At 42.4% G+C, this 18,560-nt stretch overlaps 1 protein-coding gene across 1 annotated transcript in view; it reads right to left on the reverse strand.

Annotated features, from left to right (window-relative positions):
* GLIPR2 (GLI pathogenesis related 2) overlaps positions 1-16,464 on the reverse strand; it is a 29,008-nt gene extending 12,544 nt beyond the window's left edge. Inside the window, exons 1-2 of the mRNA XM_075705537.1 lie at positions 16,422-16,464; positions 3,138-3,246 (exon numbers count right to left, since the gene is read on the reverse strand). Coding sequence (XP_075561652.1) covers positions 3,138-3,246; positions 16,422-16,434 — 122 coding nt within the window. The 5' untranslated portion in view covers positions 16,435-16,464. The remainder of the gene's footprint in view (positions 1-3,137; positions 3,247-16,421) is intronic.
* Positions 16,465-18,560: the final 2,096 nt, after the last annotated feature.

The following is an 18,560-nucleotide window of genomic DNA, read 5'->3' on the forward strand; positions in this document are numbered from 1 at the left end:
TACTGGGGGAAAGCAAAGTACCTGCAGCAATTGTTACAGGTGTCACCTCCTGACATTTTTAGACCCCTCATGGAAGTAACTTAAATGTTCTCGATGAGATGGAAAAAAACACTGAAGTGGGGATTCAGTCAAAGCAAGTGTAAAAAACCCTACATTTACAAATAATAATAATAATAAAAAAAAAAGCCAAATGCAAATCAAGAGCGATGTGCCAGGCAACAAACAGTAGAGAGAAGGGGACCACATGGAGAATCTGAGGCAACAACTGTGTATACCAACATAGGGACAAGCAGCACTGTTTCTATAAAACTTGACATGTGTGAGAGCGTGGGATGTATTTTATTGTCTTACAACAATAGGGTTAAGAAGAACATCATGTGTAAAACAATTATTTTCTTTATTCAATATTGGAGAGGCTTCAGTACAGAGACAGTGAAATTGGAAAGACTATTTGTTATTTCTCATGGTACAAGAACTAGGAGGCAACACACAAAATCATCAGGTCACAGATTTAAAAGTCAAGTAAGACAAAGCACTTTTTCCACACTGTGCAGCAGAAGTCATCGCCACAGGACAATGCAGACACCAAAGCGCATGTGGGTTTGAAAAAGATCTAGACAAATTTACAGTGTGTGTGGCGAAACTTCAGGAGTTATTAAACAACAGCAATAAAAAAATGAGGATTCAACCTATTGCTTAGGAAAAACATAATTTCCAGAAGAAAGATGTAATTGCCAGGAGAAGATAATGGGAGAAGGATCACCACATTTGTTTTGTCCTGCTATTCCTTCCCTAATCATGAATTACTGGCATCTGCCAGACAGGAAATTTGTCCAGCTGAACATTTTGGCCCAAGCTAGTACTTCAGTCATTAGGTTCTCATTTCCTTCTGTCCTACTCCTTTCAAAAGAAAAAAAAAAAAAAAGGGCATTTAATTACCTCCATTAATTTAGAAATCCTGAAAACTTGTCAGTTGTCAGACTGCTAGCTCCTGAACTAGAGGATCTGTAGATGGTCCTTCATGCGCAATATCACTACAGTCCTGAAATTTTTCTCTTCAAGGATTCCCACATCCCAAGCAAGAGACAAGACTGGAAGAAAGTACACATTGCACACAGACAAAGTTGCCAAGGATTTGAGACAAAGGGTGATTAATTTGCTCTAGCTCAGGCAGTTGAAAGCATGAGATTTGCATCTGAGATCATCACCCTATGCTTCATTACAGTCAGAGATAAACAGACACCTGCTGAGGGTGACTCATCTCATGCTAAAGCAAGGATCCAATAGTCAGTTCATCTAACCTGTCACAATTATTGGAACTGAAAATAGTAGGAAAAAGACCATTTTCAACACAGATAGAGAAGCATGGAAAAGTACCCAGAGATACACCAGATATATACCAACAAAGATATTGGATATACCTAAAGAAAAGGTGAAGTTCTTCTCTGAATTTCAGATTATGCAAAATCTGTCTTGACAAATAAGAGATTTCTTGTATTTCATGTTTTCTATTCAGACCAAACCATTTCTGGTTCTTGCTATCAACCAGTTTCACCAATCTCTGAACATGTGTCTTTTAATTCTTACAAGTTAAGTGACAGACCGCAACCAAAGGTTTCCTATTGTTCTTCATCACAGCAGGGAAAGTCAGCTGAGACCAGAGAGGACTGTGAGGAATTCCAGAAGGACCTAAAAATACTCAGCAAAGGCAATAGCACACTTAAAGATAAATGTGGAGCAATGCATATTTGACAGAATAATCTGAACTATTCATACAAGTTGGCTTGTTCAAACCAACTGTAGCACTTTGGAGACCCAGCAAGTGTTATTGAGAAGTCAATAAAATTTCTCCCCCATTGTGAGGCATCATGTAAAACAGAAAAAAACCCAACCCTTTGAAGAACAGAATGAAAACCCCAGCAGATTACAAAGGTATGTGGATAAGTCACTGGCATTCCATCTCTTAGAAATACTGTATCCAGTTATCATGGTGTCTCAAGAGAAAAAAAATGTGAAAAAATAAAGACAGAATCAGATTTTGCTTGCTGCCAGAGGGCGTGTCCACATGCCACGTACATGGTGCATTGTACAGCACAATGCCTGGTGGAGATCCCTGGTCTAGGAGTGCATCTGTGTGACAGCGCAGCACCATGCCGGGACAGTAAATCAGGTTCTAGAGAGGCTACAGCCTCTCTGGCTCCCAGCCAGCCAGCACAGAGAAGTCTGCATGGTTATGGTAGAAAGCCTAAGAGGAGATGAGGTCTTATGTCTGCAGGGATCAAACTGGCCACTATTTAGCTATTATGGAAAGACATTTATTTTCTGAATAGTATAATCAGCATTTACTCCTTCAGGTATCTCCTTTGTACTGTGAAGACCAGCCTGAAAAAATTGAAGATTTTCAAATGCACTTTGAAAAAGGTTGCTGTTAAGGGAAAGGAAATAATCTGGTTGTCGTGTCTACAGCAAAGAGGACAAGCAGTATTGGACTCAAATTTCTGTAAGGAAGACTTAAGTCAGACAGCAGAAAGATGGATCCACTGTACGTTAGACCAACAAGTTGTCTGGTCTTCAGCACTGGAGAAAAAGTAAGATGTGTCCCTCCTGACAGACTAGAGAATAACATATACTGATTTTGCTTTTGGGGCAGGGAAACAGACAGTTTGATCTGAAATTACTTCCTTCTGATTCCATTGACCTTAGACCAGGCATCACTTCCTACCATGAAAAAGTTCATTTCTCACTATTTCAACAGCCGTGGATATTCTCCTGCAGATGACAATCCATCATCTGACAGAAGTGGTGGTCAAGCATGTTTTAGGCAACCACCCTCTATAGAGGAGACATACCAGTGTAGACAGATGCAGCCCATGTCTGGAAAAGGGTGCAAGAAAGATTTATACAATTATGACCACAGAAGTGTCCATGTGGCCAGCTGGTGCTATGTGATGGAGAAAGAAGGGATGAAGAGGGTGGGGCAGGGAGACAGAAGGAGTCGAGTCCCTCACTTTCCACCCAGTAAGTCTTCATTGAATATCAGCGCGTCAAAAGGCAAATATTTTTGCAGTATGTACAGTCAAACCTCACGGATAAAAGTGCCACAAATCTCATTAGATAAAAGAAAGGACTGAACTCACTGTTGGGCTCCTCTGTTTAACTTCTTGCAGAGTTTTAATGGGGGGACTCCGTGTTTCTTCCTGTAGTCATTGTGTGCTTTCAAGACTTCTTCAGCAAATTGTTTGGAAGCTGAAATCACATCAAAAAAATTGGAAAGGTCTGTCAAATACAGACATTAGTGAAGACAAAAAACATACCCTGTAGCTAAGACGCTGGTGCAGGCGGGACTGAAGAACAGAAGAATACCACCCTCATTACCTGGGAGTAGGATGAAATGAACCGTTAATGCTTTCCATCTAGGAACTAACTCTAAGAAACACTCCCATTGGGATGGCACAGACTCACTAAAGGTTGAAGAAAAATGTGAACCTTCTTCCTTTCCTCAACAGCAAGGTGATTTAAGGTTAGTTTGACTGACTTTCATTTTCAGATTTCAGTGCACTGCATCACCATTGCAAAGAAGTCTCAGAGTAAGTGGCATTGAGGAGATGCACTAAAAATGCAAATTATTTGCACTGCATGCAAGAATTTTCTGTATTAGTCAGGACACCACCTAAAGAAAACAGAGATGGGTAGAACTATGCAAATACTTTGAAACACACACCATTCTTTTTATTCATTATATAGTACAAATTCATAGAAATCTCAAAATGCACCGTCATTTGGCTCAAGACAAAGAATTGTTCACAAACAGCAAGTGGTAAGGAAAGAAAGGACTGCTGGGGATGATTTTTTTCCCCTGAGCTAGAGCACATTTGGTAAATGTCTGAATTCCGAAGTTACTGCAAAGCTTTAAAAAAGCTCCTGTTTGTGCCCTGATAAACTTGGGACTTTCAGCAGCACAAGGCAGAGGACAAGCAACAAGTCACAGTACAATTCACCTTGATGACAATTTCATGTTACCTCCTTTTACAACTTTGCTGATTTTTTTCCCAAGAATCCCAGGAAAAAAAATCTTCTCTGGTACTAGTCACCCTGTGGAATTTGCTGCTTTAAGAGAAATTTGGAAGCTGAAACAGCGTATTGGGGCAGTTAGAGAGGTATGGATAGTATCTTCAAAACAGAATGAGAGTTTTCACTTTATATTGCTGAAGCTTCTGAACAGGCCAAGGCATCTTTGAGTATTTACTCCACTTTTACCATGACACAGGTTTCTACATTTATTAACAATTCATCAGCTTTATTTCTGAATATCCTAATTAGCACAACTACCATCATTTTCCTTGTAAGACACTTTTGAAGCCCAAATAGACCTCATGACTAGAAAGTGTTTCCTGTTATTAAGCTTAGCTTTCTCAACTTCCTCTCACTACTCAATCCTAAGAACTATAATTAATCATTCTCTCCTTTACTAGCATGTACACTATTCTGCTGTTTGTAATGATGCATTTTCCCACAGTAGAGCGGTCAGTTTGCACATACTGCTCTCATAAATTTTTCCTAAGGTGATTACCCAACCCACGCTCATGCTTTAAGCTGTTCTCAGAGTTCTTTCCAGTTTCCCCAACAGCTTTAGGATAACACAGCAGTTTAAGATAATCTCAATACCCAATGCACCCAGAAAGCCATTACTGTTTCACGCAGTACCTTAAACCTTTTGAACACAGTCTGAAGTTGGGTTGACCTTTTCCAACCAAAGCGTCATTGGGGACATACATCTAATATATTCTCCATCAACACGCTTTCAGGCTCAGGTTTTTTTGGTATAAAATTGTTGGCATAAGACAGCAACAGAAACCCTGTTGAGAGTGAGATGAGATCTGCCCACCACCTTCCTCCTCTTAGGTTTTCCTTCAACTTTGTGTGTCACAAGTTGCATATCACCAAACAAAACAGGCATCTCCACTCTGGTGTTCACGCACCTACACACCCTTTTGGTAACAAACCTGTTCCATCACTCTTATTACCATTGCTCACAGCTCACTGATTCTATCAGGCCAGAATCCTAAACCTCTCATCTGCTGCATCATGGCAGGTCATGGCCTATTTCTAAGGCATCTATCATAGGTTACTGAGGAAAGCAAGCCTACAGCCAGTTCACTTAACTTCACTGATGCAGGGATCCATGCTTCCAGCAGGGAAATTTTAAGGCAGCCTGCAAATCAAAGAAGTTGAAATACACGGGTTTGGAAGATGCATCACATACTCCAGGCAGCAATTTTCTGCACAGGCCCATCTTAAAGCTTGTGGCCATTATCACCTAGGCTTAATATCTTATCCACTCAGCATTAAATAGTAGATAAACAATCTGAACCTGCAAGTGTGGAAGTTTGTATTCAAATGATTTGCTCTCAATGACAATAACAAATTGAAATTCTAAAAAAAAAAAAAAAAAAGTCAACTGAAACACAGGCTTTGTCAATTGTCAGTCCACCCATTAACAGAAGTATTGCATAATTCAACTCTGTCCTAACATTTTGACTTATAAAGACCAACAAGACATGGACAAAACTGAGTTTCTTCTAGCCACAGCAGACACCACTGTGTGGTCCCTAGAGAACCTCCATCCTCCCCTTCCCTCAAAGGTGGCTGCTATAGAAACACTTATCTACCATGACTCAAGCTCATGTGCTAACTGCCTCCCTCTGCACAGCTTCTCCCGTGCATGCTGATGTGTGGAGAGGGACACCCAACTGCCAAATGTATTTCAGATTTGTTTTGGAAGACATGTTAAGTTTTTCCATTTTACCAATGTTCCATACACTGAGAAGCCAGACATTAAAAGTGAGAGTTAACAGGAGATTTCAGGCTCCCACCCAAATGGGAACAGCTTCGCAAACAGCTTTGGAGACATACTTTTTTTCCCTTCATGTAGGTTGCTTAAGCTGCTAGAAAAAATTATTTCTTACTGCCAGGAAGTTAGGTTTGGTCATGAATCATTACACAGCTTAATAAATAAAACAACTAAAGGTATTAGATACAGTTGCTTGCTTCTCATTATTCAATTATTTACCTCTATTTTGGATTCTTCTGGAACATTGGCTAAGATAATGACAACATGTGACAACGAATTTCCAGGCTATGATGTGGTATAGAGCACACCTTAGTCCCGTTGTGGTTTTGGACTTTCAGTTTCATTGATCAACTTTGTGTGACCATGGAAAAGTAGGCAGGGGCGTCTAGGTTGCCTTTTCCCATCAGATTTGTTTTTCTGAGTATTCTATTTCTCCATTCTCTTATTCTCTCTAACCAGTGCCAATCTATTCAGTCTTTCTCAAGTGAAGAGCCCTTCATGCCTGAATCCTTCTTGCCTCTTCTCTGAGCCCTGTATTCTCCTGCTCCGTTCTTCCCTTAGTTTGGACATCAAAACAGAAGCAAATTATCTGAACATGTATTCCATAATACTAGCTGCTCTGCATAATCTTTGCAGCCATCAGCTGAACCTACTCCACTGGTCTTGCAGAGCTACAAGATAATATGCAGAAAGAGTAACAGTAAAATATTCCACAAAAAACAAACATGAAACCTCTCCACCCAATACCTACACAACAGAAATGCTGTGGGCAGCCCTTATGTCACCACTCAGGATGCACAACATTATACCACACATACACTTGACTAGCAAAAAAGGCATACCTTTTTTTATAACTAAGTATCCACCCCAGTGATTCAAGAAAGAGCACAGTATCAATTTCTAGAAGTATCATTGTCTTCTCAGTGTTCTCTGTCCTATTGTTTATGGATTAATCTTCACTGGCAATTTTGTACTTTCCATATATACTAATTTCTTCTGTTTAGCCTTCAGATAGTTAACATAACAATGCAGCCAACAAGAAATGGACCTGATGTAGAATCCTACACAGAAATGTACCATTAGGTTTGTCTCAGTCCCTCTTTGAACCATGACGTAGGCCTCAACTCTTCACCCAATGTGTGCATTACAGGTAAGTGGAGATAATGACCTCACCTTTCAATTCTGCCCCAAAATAAATAATTAGAAATGTGATCATATAATGGCTAGAGCAACATATCTGAAAAAAAGCTACAAAATACACTTCAAAGGACCCACCCTTTTGGAAAGAGGTAAACGCAAAAGCCTGATACCAACAACCTTGGTAATGTGACTTATATTACCCAGGATACTGCTTGTTACTTCCACACTCTTTCCTGCCCAGAACACAGGGAGGAACATTAGTTACCCAGGCAGAAAGCCAAGCACCAGAATACATGGAGAGGCCACAAATGCAAAGTGGACAAAAAACACATAAAAAGGTAACTGGGTAACTATTTAAACACTGAGTATAGCTCTGCTTTAATACTGAAATCCCTTTAGTCTCCCTTGACTCTGCAGAATTGCTCTACCCTACTCTGATAGCAGCAATGGGGCGTGGAATGAGAATGCAGCAAATAGAACTTTTAATATGCCCAACAGCTTTGCGAAAAAATTCATTAGAGGCTTCAGGGAACTGCAAAGTAATTACATCAAGAAGTCCTTTATTACTGTTCCAGATAACTGAAGATGCCTCTATTTCAACAAACTTCTCAAAGTGTATTAGCAGATTGGAAACAAACAAAATTCTTGAGTAAAAGACATCCCAGCTTCTAATGAACACATTTTCATCTAGACCTTTCTAAGAGACCTGACGTATTTATTATTAATAATCTTTATTAATAATCTTTAGCCCCAGCTGAATCTTTCACACTCTGAGAATAATGTTCCTTCAATGGAGAAATGACAGATACTTAACTGATATGAGAAATGTTAAGAGGACAGTTATGCCTCTACTGCATTTTGACTCAGTACTTTGAAGTCACAAACACTCCAGGATGGTCTTATACTGGCTGGCCTCTGCAGTGCCACGGGAGTGAATATTCCATGTGTCTTCCTCCATGTATTTGACTGCACCTTCTTGCTCCCCATTTGGGATAGTAACATCTTCAAAGACTGGCCCTTAATACTGTTCCTAAATATGTCATTTGGGAGCACGGACCTGATGCTCCATTTCATGAATCACTTCCAGCCATAAAAACTGACTTCCTTTAGTACTAAATTCCCCTGTACTCTAACAAAACTGGCTGACTGCTTGGAAACATACAGAAGAAATTAAATCACCTATACATCCTGAAGGGAAGGAAAGATAAAATGATACTATATTCAGAAGGCATTATATCCTGGGTGGGGTTTCTTTGTCTTCTTTTACACCTTTGAACCACGAGTTCAATAAAGGGGTAACATGTCCATCCCATACAATAGGCATTTATGGGAGATATCGTAACTGTTGGTACACTATTTCCCTTCCAACATTAATTACCCTATGACCCTACTAAGTTAGAAGAGAAAGTATTGCTTATAGGAATGAAAGGAATTGGGGGTTATAATTAGACATGAGTTTGAATGGGAGCAGTTTCCTGGAATGTTCTTGTGTTTATCAGGCTGCTCAAAATAGCTTTCCCTTCAGCTCAGGAGATCCCTCTTCAGGGAGGAGATTCTCTGATGTCTTTCAGCATTCAGTTTTGCCTGAACTTTTCTTACATGCCTGCTTATAGCTGGGGTGAGCTTCAGGACAACAGAAAGATGTCTGAGTTAATTGAATCTGATGGACAAAGTCCCCACTCATTTTATTATCTGGGTCTCCTCTACAGCAAACTGGCAACTTAATAACCTTGCATTACCTGTGCCATATGACGTAACACACTATTTTCACCCATACCCAATTTGAGGCATATTGCCTGAGAATATGAATCCGCCAGCGTAATAATGTTTCAATTACATTAGTCATGTCACTATTTGATTGCAAATCCTATTCTTGCTATAATAGACAGTGTTGATTACTTCCTCACTTAAGGCCTTTTATAAACTGTTAGGCAATTGACTGCCCTGATTAAAAAGGAACACCTGGTAAACTGGAAACTGCACAGCTCTGAGAGGCAGCAGAGCCTTCTGTGATACAAGCATTAAAAAAAAAAAAGCAGCACTAATCAGCAGTCTTGAGCACTGACAGAACCAAGTTCTCACTTTCATTGGAGGCAAGGGTGGGGGGAGAAGTCCTCTGCTTGCAGCCCCTCTCTCCTCCAAACAAGCAGACCAAGAAGCCTGTCAACAAGTAGTCACTACCCTCAAGTGGTCATCTGCATAAGGCTGGAACTGACTGCTTATTATATCTAGAGAAGCCAGTGTTGGCTGTGCATGAGAGACAATCAAAAGTATTCATTACTATTCTGCCATGGAGGACAACTAAATATTGTAATCATGCCACACACCCACACAGACAACCCTGGCAGACAGTTAGTGAGTAAGCTGCTAACCCTTTTAAAAAGGCTAAGGATACCCTCTCATTAGTAAGGCTTTGTAATTGCCACGCAATTCCTAGGGTGCATACACTTCAAAATACAAAGACCCAAGCAACCTCCATGTGTTAGAACTGACCACACTATGCAGGAGAAGAAAGCGAAGCAATCTTCTCCATTTCTTCTCTTCCTCCCCAATGTCATATCTGCTTAGTTTCTAATTACAGTTGTTTATGAAGAAAATAAAGTGCAATTGTATTCACTAATGAGCAACACCAGAAATCAGAACTTCCCTCCTACCAAACCTGAGCTTCAGCCATTAGGTTGTGATTCCTCCTTATAACAATGTTTGCGTGGCAGCAGGATACTATACTCTTCAGCAAGTAACAACTCCTCTAAGCCCTCTGTAAGTCATTTGCATGTCTAACTTGAGTAATTTTTGCTGGTCACTTATTCATATTTTGGATGCTGCATATTCTTGTGCTCTGTGGATGTGGTGCTTCTAAGAGCAGCAACAGAGAGAACCCTGTGGTACCCAGTGCCAAGTTCATTTTACATAGCACTGTTAGCTGTCTGGTGCCAAGCCAAGTCTTTGCAAAGTGAAGAATTTTGCAAAGAACTGAAGAAAGGTAGAAGAACTATCCCACTTCTCCTGGGATATACTTAGCCATTTTATACCTCTACCATTTATGTTCTACCATTGCTTGGAGTAGCCATACCTGAACTAGCTTTCAACTCATTAGCTCCAACACCTTCCCACCTTGCTTTTCTTCCAAGGACATACAAACTAGCTGGGGCAATGCTCAAAGTATGTTTATTTATGCACCTCCCTGAGGCATGGAAATACGGACATGCACATTTCTTCCGATCACTGATGTGTAAACTCATCTATTCGGTAGCCCAGAGCAGGCAGGGAGACACAGGAAGCTTTCTTTACCTGTATTTACTATCAACTACATCATCTCATTCTCATCCCCCTGCTCAACTGGCTAAACCCCAGTTCTCATCACTCAAAATCTTGAAAAACATGGTCTTTATTTCATAGAATCGTAGAATCATAGAATGGTTTGGGTTGGAAGGGACCTTTAAAGGTCATCCAGTCCAATCCCCCTTCAATGAGCAGGGACATCTTCAACTCAATCAGGTTGCTCAGAGCCCCATCCAGCCTGACTTTGAATGTTTCCAGTGATGGGGCCTCTACAACCTCTCTGGGAAAACCGTTCCAGTGTTTCACCACCCTCATCATAAAAAGTTTCTTCCTTATATCTAGTCTGAATATAATATATTTAAAAGATCAAATAGGCATATTGCCCCCTACACCGCCCCCTGGAAGGTAATATTCCATCTAAATACCTGAATCTTTAAACCTCTTGATTTCAATCTTCCTTCTGCAGCTGCTTTGGCTTATGCACTGGTCCAGCATTTGGGAGCCAAGGAAAAAAAAAAGAGCCTGTGGTATATGCAAGGAATGTACACACATGCCTGCACCCAGGGACTGCAGTTCCAAAGGGAAGCCCTTTGCATCTCTCCAAAAAGCCAGCGCCACACCTACAACATTGTGTCATGGGCATCCCCTCCTGTGACCTGCCATAGGAGCACTTCAGGGGAATATACTCCTCACAGTCATAAGTCCTCATACAGTACAGCTGTAGAAGCTATAGAAGAACTATCAAAGTCTGAACATCAGGAAACACTTTCTCATTGTTCAGGTGACAGAGCACTGGCGCAGGTTGCCCAGAGAGGTTGTGGCGTCTCCATCCTTGGAGATATTCAGAAGCCCTCTGGACGTGGTCCTGGGCAACCGGCTCTAGGTGGCCCTGCTTGAGCAGGGCGAGTTGGACCAGATGACTTCCAGAGGTCCCTTCCCACCTCAACTGTTCTGTGATTCTAAGCTGAGAAGTCTGTTTTAGTAATGGGCTTCCATAAGGGCAAATTCAAGAACAGGTTATACCCTACCACAGTTCACCCCAAATCACTTTTTGAGTATCACTTATTAAGCGCCCAACACATGCCAGTGGCCCACAGAATTTACAGGTGTGACTGACACACACATAGGGTCTAATTAAGCACATATGCAATTAACTTCTTAACACCCGCCTATCACAAACTATCATTAGATCTGCTGCATGGCAAAGAGCCCCCCTGCTCCCCGTATTTGCATTTACAACAGGGCGTGGAGACTTCAGCAACATGTGCAACCCCATTTCAGCTTTGTGATGCACAGCTGTATATCCAGGGGCAGCCCTCACAATCTAAATTAGAAGATGGCTCCCAAACCCCACCGCTACAATGGTGGCATGGCAAAGCTTCAGAAGGGCAGTTAACTTAGCATTTCATGCAGCTCTGCAGCTATCACGCTTAAAGCTAGGACCAAGCAAAGCCCATGCGATTTCTGTTCAAAGCCGAGATTCACCCTGGTAACTTGGTTCGGTCAACATTTAATGATATTACGTAACGTTTGTGGTGGCCTTAAACAGGCCCATCTTGTCTTCCTCTGCAACACCCCAGACTGCTACCATCTCCTCATACCTGCTTGCAAAGAGTGGTTGGCCACACGCCTGGCCTCACCTCGCCCTCCTCTGCAGGGCCACCCAGCCCAGCCCCAGCAGAGCTGCTGTTCAGACCTTCAAAGACTGGGCAGAACTTGCTTATGTCTGCCTGTAAAAACCTAACATAGATATGCTCCAGCTAATCTTTTGGAGAACAGCACGGCCTCTACCAAAATAGCGATCTGAAATAGCCTTCCGGTCTGTTGAGATATGTAATAAACAACAAAGCAGTTACAAGCAAGAGACTCATTTTCTCATACTTTTTGTTCTTGCACATAGAGCAGCAGCTAAGGAAAATTCAAATCTAGACAAGATAGATACTATCGACTACACAGACAGAAAACTAAGTGTTTGAATGTTTTCACTGAATTCCAGTAATAAAAGCTTTCTTCCTACTAATTTTTTTTTTTTTTTTGAGAAAGATTTCTTGAAGGATTCAGAAGGGAGAGCTGACGTTTTTTGATGTGCAACTCTATGGCATGGGAAACCTTGGTAGGTATCTCGGTTACTACAGACCATCACATTCCATCTTATTCTTTGTGAGCCCTTCATCCTTGTTTTTGTATTTATCTGCCTTGAGCATGAGGAGCTAAGGCTACTAATCTAACAGTCAACAGGAGTAACCACTGTTGCACGGGATGGCTGCTGCATTCTCTTCTCCCCCACCGAAATCCTGATGGTTCAACAGACAGGTAAAAATTGGGCCCAGAATACTGTTTGCCAAAGCCTGATGCCTTCCTGGCAGATTTTTCTCTATTTGCCATTTATTGAACTTGAACCAAGTAATCAGTGTCTTGTACCCACAAAAACTGGAGAAGTGTGGGGTTTTTAATGAATTAACTTGATTTTTGAAAATCCCTTTTCCTACCACACCTCCAGTTCAGTTCCGGTGTAAAGAGAAACAGCCAGTAACTTCTATTAACGATGAGTTTTGCAAATGCCCCGCTGTTAGCAAACACCAATGCTCGGTTGCTAGCAGTTTAGATGAATTAATTTCCTCTCTCGCCACGGATCCTGTAAAACCAGCCAGCACAAAACACGTTGTCATTTTGGCAGCTTGCGAGTATCGCATTTCTCAGAAAGCAAACAGGTCGCTTCTCTAGTATACTTGTACTTTTGTTACAACCTGCTACAGCTGTTTCCTACCGAGATGCTAGAGTACAAGTTTGCACTTAGATCAGCTGAAGATGTAGCTTGCTCTATGGAAAACAGGACAGTCCTTTTTACTGTGCTCCAAAGGTGCATCTTAAGAGTTAAAACCGGCACATGCTTCTAAGGAAGATTAAAAACAGCACAGAAAACTACACCGAGTTTGGTTCCCATCTTTTTTCTTTTTGTAAAACCCCCTTCTCAGCCCTTATTTTCGTACTGACTCAACAAGCAGCACAGTGGGTAACTCCCAGCCTTTTCTCTGGAGTCCCACCCACGTTTGCAGAAGGGGGGGGGGGGGGGGGGGGGGAAGAAAAGAAGAAACCAAGGAAATAAACCAAAAAGAAAACCAAACACTGTAAAAGATAACCAATATTTACTGAGCCTGTCCTTGTCTTCATCTGATAGCGTCTGCACCCATTAGCCAGAAAACACAGGGAGATTCCCCCGCTGTCACCTCTGCCTGTTTTTTAGGGACTGAGCAGGGCGAGCTCCCTTCCCCCACCAGGCAGGGCTGGAGGGGAAGTGGAAGAAATGAGACTTTTAGCAGCCTTTTTCTGCCACCATCCCAGCCTTTTTGGAGACTCCCACCGCGCAGGAGAAATCCCCACGCTGCAGAGCGGAGGAGTGGAGCTGGCAGCCAGCTGCTTCCCCGAGCATCGCCCGCAGCTGCTCACACGGATCTCCCCTTTGGGGCGAGGGCTGCCCAGGGGACCCCAGCCTCTGACCCCGCACAGCTGCAGCGGGGTCACAGCCCTGCCGACACAGCAGTCGGCAACGGGGCAACAAAGAGCAGCCACCTCACCGTCCCCTCATTTCCTGCCGAAAATACTTACTCCCAGTCTTTTGGGTTTGGGCTCTGTGGGATCTGTGGGGAGGGGAGCCTGCACCACCCTCTAATCCAAATGCTGTCCAAAAAGAGAAGACCAGGGGGAGGGCAGAAGGGGTCACTCTGTTTGGTGGAGGGCAGAGGGGGTCCCCGTGTTTTGCGGAGGGCAGAGGGGGTCCCCGTGCTTGGCTTAAGTATTTGCAGGTGTTGTGGCCATGGGAGGCTTTTTTCTAAATCTGATGAGGGAGTTTCAGTATGAATTCGGTTTTAGCAGCCTGCAGCTTCCAAGGAAGAAAGCTGAGTCAGAGGCACCGATGTCTTCTAACACTCAGCTCTATTCAGTGAAACAAAACCAATGCCAAGTCTCTGGCTCTGACACTTGCCGTGAACATTGTTTCAAATATAATACAACAGCTAGTAACAACACATTATTAGGGAGCTTTTATTAAAGAACTGAGATTTTTCAACAGCAGGGTTTCTTTGCCCGGGGATTTACCGAAGATAAAAAGTTAAAGAAACTGAAGACATTTATTCTAAAATAGTGGCCCCACTTTACATGCACCCTTAAATTTATACCTCCAGGTAATCTCCACCTTCATCTTTCTGACCCAGGCGAGGCGCAAGCACTCGGTTTGGAGGTCAGACAGATCCCAAGCTGTTACATTTCCATACATCCTAGTATAGAGAAACCTGCCCGCATTGTGTCCTCACGAGTACTACAGCAGGAACAGAGATATTTTACACAAAACACGGAGGAAGTGGTACTCAAAAAAAAATAGCTGCTGTGACCCATTCAAAGGCAAACCACACTGAATGATCTCAGACAGGAATTTAAAGATTTCAGTGCATTGGAAAGGGCAGATGGGATTTAGTCAATAAACCCATTGTCAGGACAGGATCTCAGTTTTATGATTCATCTAAAAATACAGCACGCAGCTCAAAGACAGTAACCTGGACCCAGTTCACCACTGATTTGAAAAGCATGACACAAGTGAAAACATTTTTAACAGGTACTTTGACCTCAAGCTCTACTTGTATAACTACTTAGGGATGCAAACAATACCCAAGCCTTGGCAAAAGCAGTTTCTGGTCTGTTGTTGCTCCTAGGCTTGGAACAACCAACGAATGTGGAGTAATAAATGTGCAGGAAATAACAAAGACAGTAATTGCCTTATGACCGTACTAGCAATTTGCATATATTAAAACAAGAGGAGATCATCATCATTTTGGGACTGGGAGGTGCACACTGGAATATCTCTACTGCTTTTGCCCAATTAACTTTGCTAATGTAACGTGCAGCCGCTAGATTTTTCTGGTATTTGTACTTTTTTATGCTATTAGCAAGAAAGTGCTGAACTGGATAGTTCTGGGTGACTACAGTTATTTAAATTGTTGTAAGGTTATTTACTAAATCCCAATCCACTTGAAAACCCATGCAGCTTCCAGGACATGGGGCCAAAACCACCCACTGGCAGCTATATGGTGCTTCGCCTGGAATGGGTGTCACACCAGTAAGCCCTTTACAGTCACATCTGCAGACGGCTCTGATCTCATCGAGGATGCTGACCTTTAAAAAACGAAAAAGGAAAAAAACTCAACACACCCATGCTGAGGCCCATTAAAGTGTTACCCGCACAAAGATTTTCCTCAAGTTTCTCTGGAAGAAGCCTACAGTTCTGAGTGAATCAAGTACTAGGTTTTGCTGTGCATGTCCCATACGTGCTGTTTACATACAGGACAGACAGACGATACGCCACCAGGCTCTGATTTGTCAGAGAAGTAACATCCTAACCACAAGAACAGCAATAAACCATCCAGTTTCGCAGCCGTTTCAGAAGAATGGCACAGATTTTCACTCCTGACTCTTAACAGGACCAAGATGGAGATAGCCCTGGACATGAGCTCTCTCTCCTTAAGGTCTCCAGCTCCTTGGCAGCTTCGGAGGAGGCTCCCCCAGCCGAGACTGTCAGGGCAGGGCACGCAGAGAGCCGGCGGCAGTGGGGAAAGGACCAACAAGGCAGCCAACAGCAGGGAGAGGCTGCACAAATACCTGCACAGCTGGGGAGAGACTTAGGAGCTGAGCAAGGCTATCCTTGATTAAAAGGTAAACAAATCTTAAATCTAAACCTTCCCGACAGGAAGGCTGACAAAAAGCATCCTGCTGCCTATCTGCAACGCAGGTTAAGTTTTGTCAGCTAGACACAAGATAATTCTAAAGCTATAGGGCTTATAATTACACAAGATAATTCTAAAGCTATAGGGCTTATAATTATTTCATACAGCAAAATTATTATCAGTTACAAAATGTAAACCGTATATAATACAACTACCCCTACATTGTTCAGGTTGGGGGGGGGTGTCGTTTTTCTTGCTTTTTTTTAATCTAACCCTGTGTCAGAGAGAAAGCTCCTCCCAGGCTGTACCATGCACAAATGAAAGCAGCTCTCTCCGAGGAAAACCACTAACGCTTCAGCAATGCTTTCCGAGCACAAAACCAGGCACGGACATTGTAAGAACACACAGCCAACTGCACGAAGGCATTCGCTCACCTGATTTTCCCATGATCAAGTGGTGGGTTTGGTTTTTTTTTTTTTTAAATTTCACCTGCTGCCTCCTTTCTTCACTGAGTTCCGCTGCTAAGTACCGGCGACGAAGCGTTTGCAATTTCGGTGCAACTTCTTCAGTCGCCTGCGACCGCTGCCCAAGAGCATTCAGCAGCGTGAACCCGTTACCGCCCCTTCTTCAGCACTGGAGTAAGCCTGCCCACGCCTTATAAGGCATAGGGACACCGCTTTTTTTTTTTTTTTTTTTTTTTTTTTTTCAAAAAAAAAATCCTGTTTAGGGTCAGGAGTTATTTATCCTCCACAGTAACCAAGCAGCTCCAAAACACCATATGGTTTCACATACCGAGTTAGCTTAGTAATCGCGGCTGTCTTCTGCTAAGAGGGGGCTGTGAAAAGAAATTCTGCTGACAAATAATTCTGCTGCCACAGCGGGTATAATCCATGAGGTTAATTCATACATCTAAATACTTGTTATCAGTTACTGTGCGTAAAGTTGAAGCAGGCAATTGGTAAGACAGGTCAAAGTATAACTACGTTTTATGTCTAAAATCACTTTTTGCGCTGTTACAACATAATCTGTAGAAGGTATTAGTAAAATGCAGCATAAGATTTTGCAGGTTAAACAGGAACCGTGCTGATCGTGTATTTCTGTAAAAAGAGCTGGATGTGCATATGCCTCATTTTATCTGTGCAAGCACACTGTGCCACTGTTATCTTGACACGACATCAAAATACCTCAAGCTGATCTGGCAAATATTAACTACTTCAACTAGGGCGAACACGATACTTTGATTTAACTTCAGAAGTGCTGCATGTCTCCAAGCAATAATTCAGTTACGTGTTTCCAACTTTCATCTTTTCATCATCACGAAAAATCATCTGAGGTTAATGTTTCCCAATTTTTGGCCACGCCTTTCAAAATTTCGAGGTTCTACTTGGTTTTGTGCCAAGCCTGCTGGCTCAGCAGGTTTTAATTATCCTTTACCTACCTCTGGAGGCTGAGCTCCATGATGAGAAAAGAAAACTCAGAAATAAAAGGATGTAGGGTTGGTTTTTTTTTTTTTTCCTTTTTAAAGAAGTAACAGCAGCAGGTGGGGAAAGACAACATCCCTTCACCAACACACTACTCCTCCTGAGGTTGCTTCACTGGCAAGGCTGAAACAGAGGCCGAAGGGGTGTCACTATCTGATAGCTGATGGGATCACTAAGAAGAGGTATCGGCGCAACCGATCACCACCCAGAGAAGGAAACTGCGGGGCGTGAGATCACACTCATCTTCACAGCTGCCTGACACTTCCCTTTGCTGGTAGCACGGCAGGCAGCAGAGCAGGAGGAAGAGGTCAGAGACCGTGCGGAAGAAAATCTCTTCCCGCTCCCTCTGCCGTGAGTGGCAGTAGTTGGCTGAGGAGCAGGGTGGAGAGCTGGAGCTGGTACAATCAGAGCCCTTTATCTGGAGGCGAAAGCCGCTGTTTTATTTGATTGCAGGAGTGAACAAACCATGGGCTAATCTATGAACCCTAGCCTCTAAAAATGCTCTGCTAAACTTGAAATACTGGGTTGTGCTACTCCTAGGACATACATCAGTGCTCAGCAATACCCCGTGCCACCCTACGGCTGTGGTAAGTAGAAGGGAATTGAAATTTTCATAGCTGGGAGTCTCTGGTATTTGAAATGTTCATTTGTATCCTCATAGTTGATTGTTCTATTTTATACTGCTCATGTTTTAGATCTTTGTAATATTCAGCTGCATTATAAAGCAACATCCCCTTGGGACCCGGACTGCTACTAAGAAAACAGCACCACGATCTTCAAAAGTGACAAGCCACACCTGCGTGCCATTTTCACAACATCCTGTGCAATCATAACTTGAAAAGAGGGTTTCTCTGATCTGGGAAAAATCCAGTCTTACCTACAGGAAAAAATTGGTGCTTTTTCTGATCAGAAAACAAGGAAATAAAAATCACTGCTCAGGCATGAAATGTGAAAAGTATCAGTACAAAATAAATGCAATGAGTCATCAGAGACTGGAAAGCAATGTAAGATGAGATACACAAAAACAAAGAGGAAGGGGGAAGCTGGGCTTTTTTAGCATTTTAACGTTACCTGCTGAAATCTCCATACTAA

This window comes from Pelecanus crispus, chromosome 2 (genome assembly GCF_030463565.1).
Source record: "Pelecanus crispus isolate bPelCri1 chromosome 2, bPelCri1.pri, whole genome shotgun sequence".
Taxonomy (NCBI): Eukaryota; Metazoa; Chordata; class Aves; order Pelecaniformes; family Pelecanidae; genus Pelecanus; species Pelecanus crispus.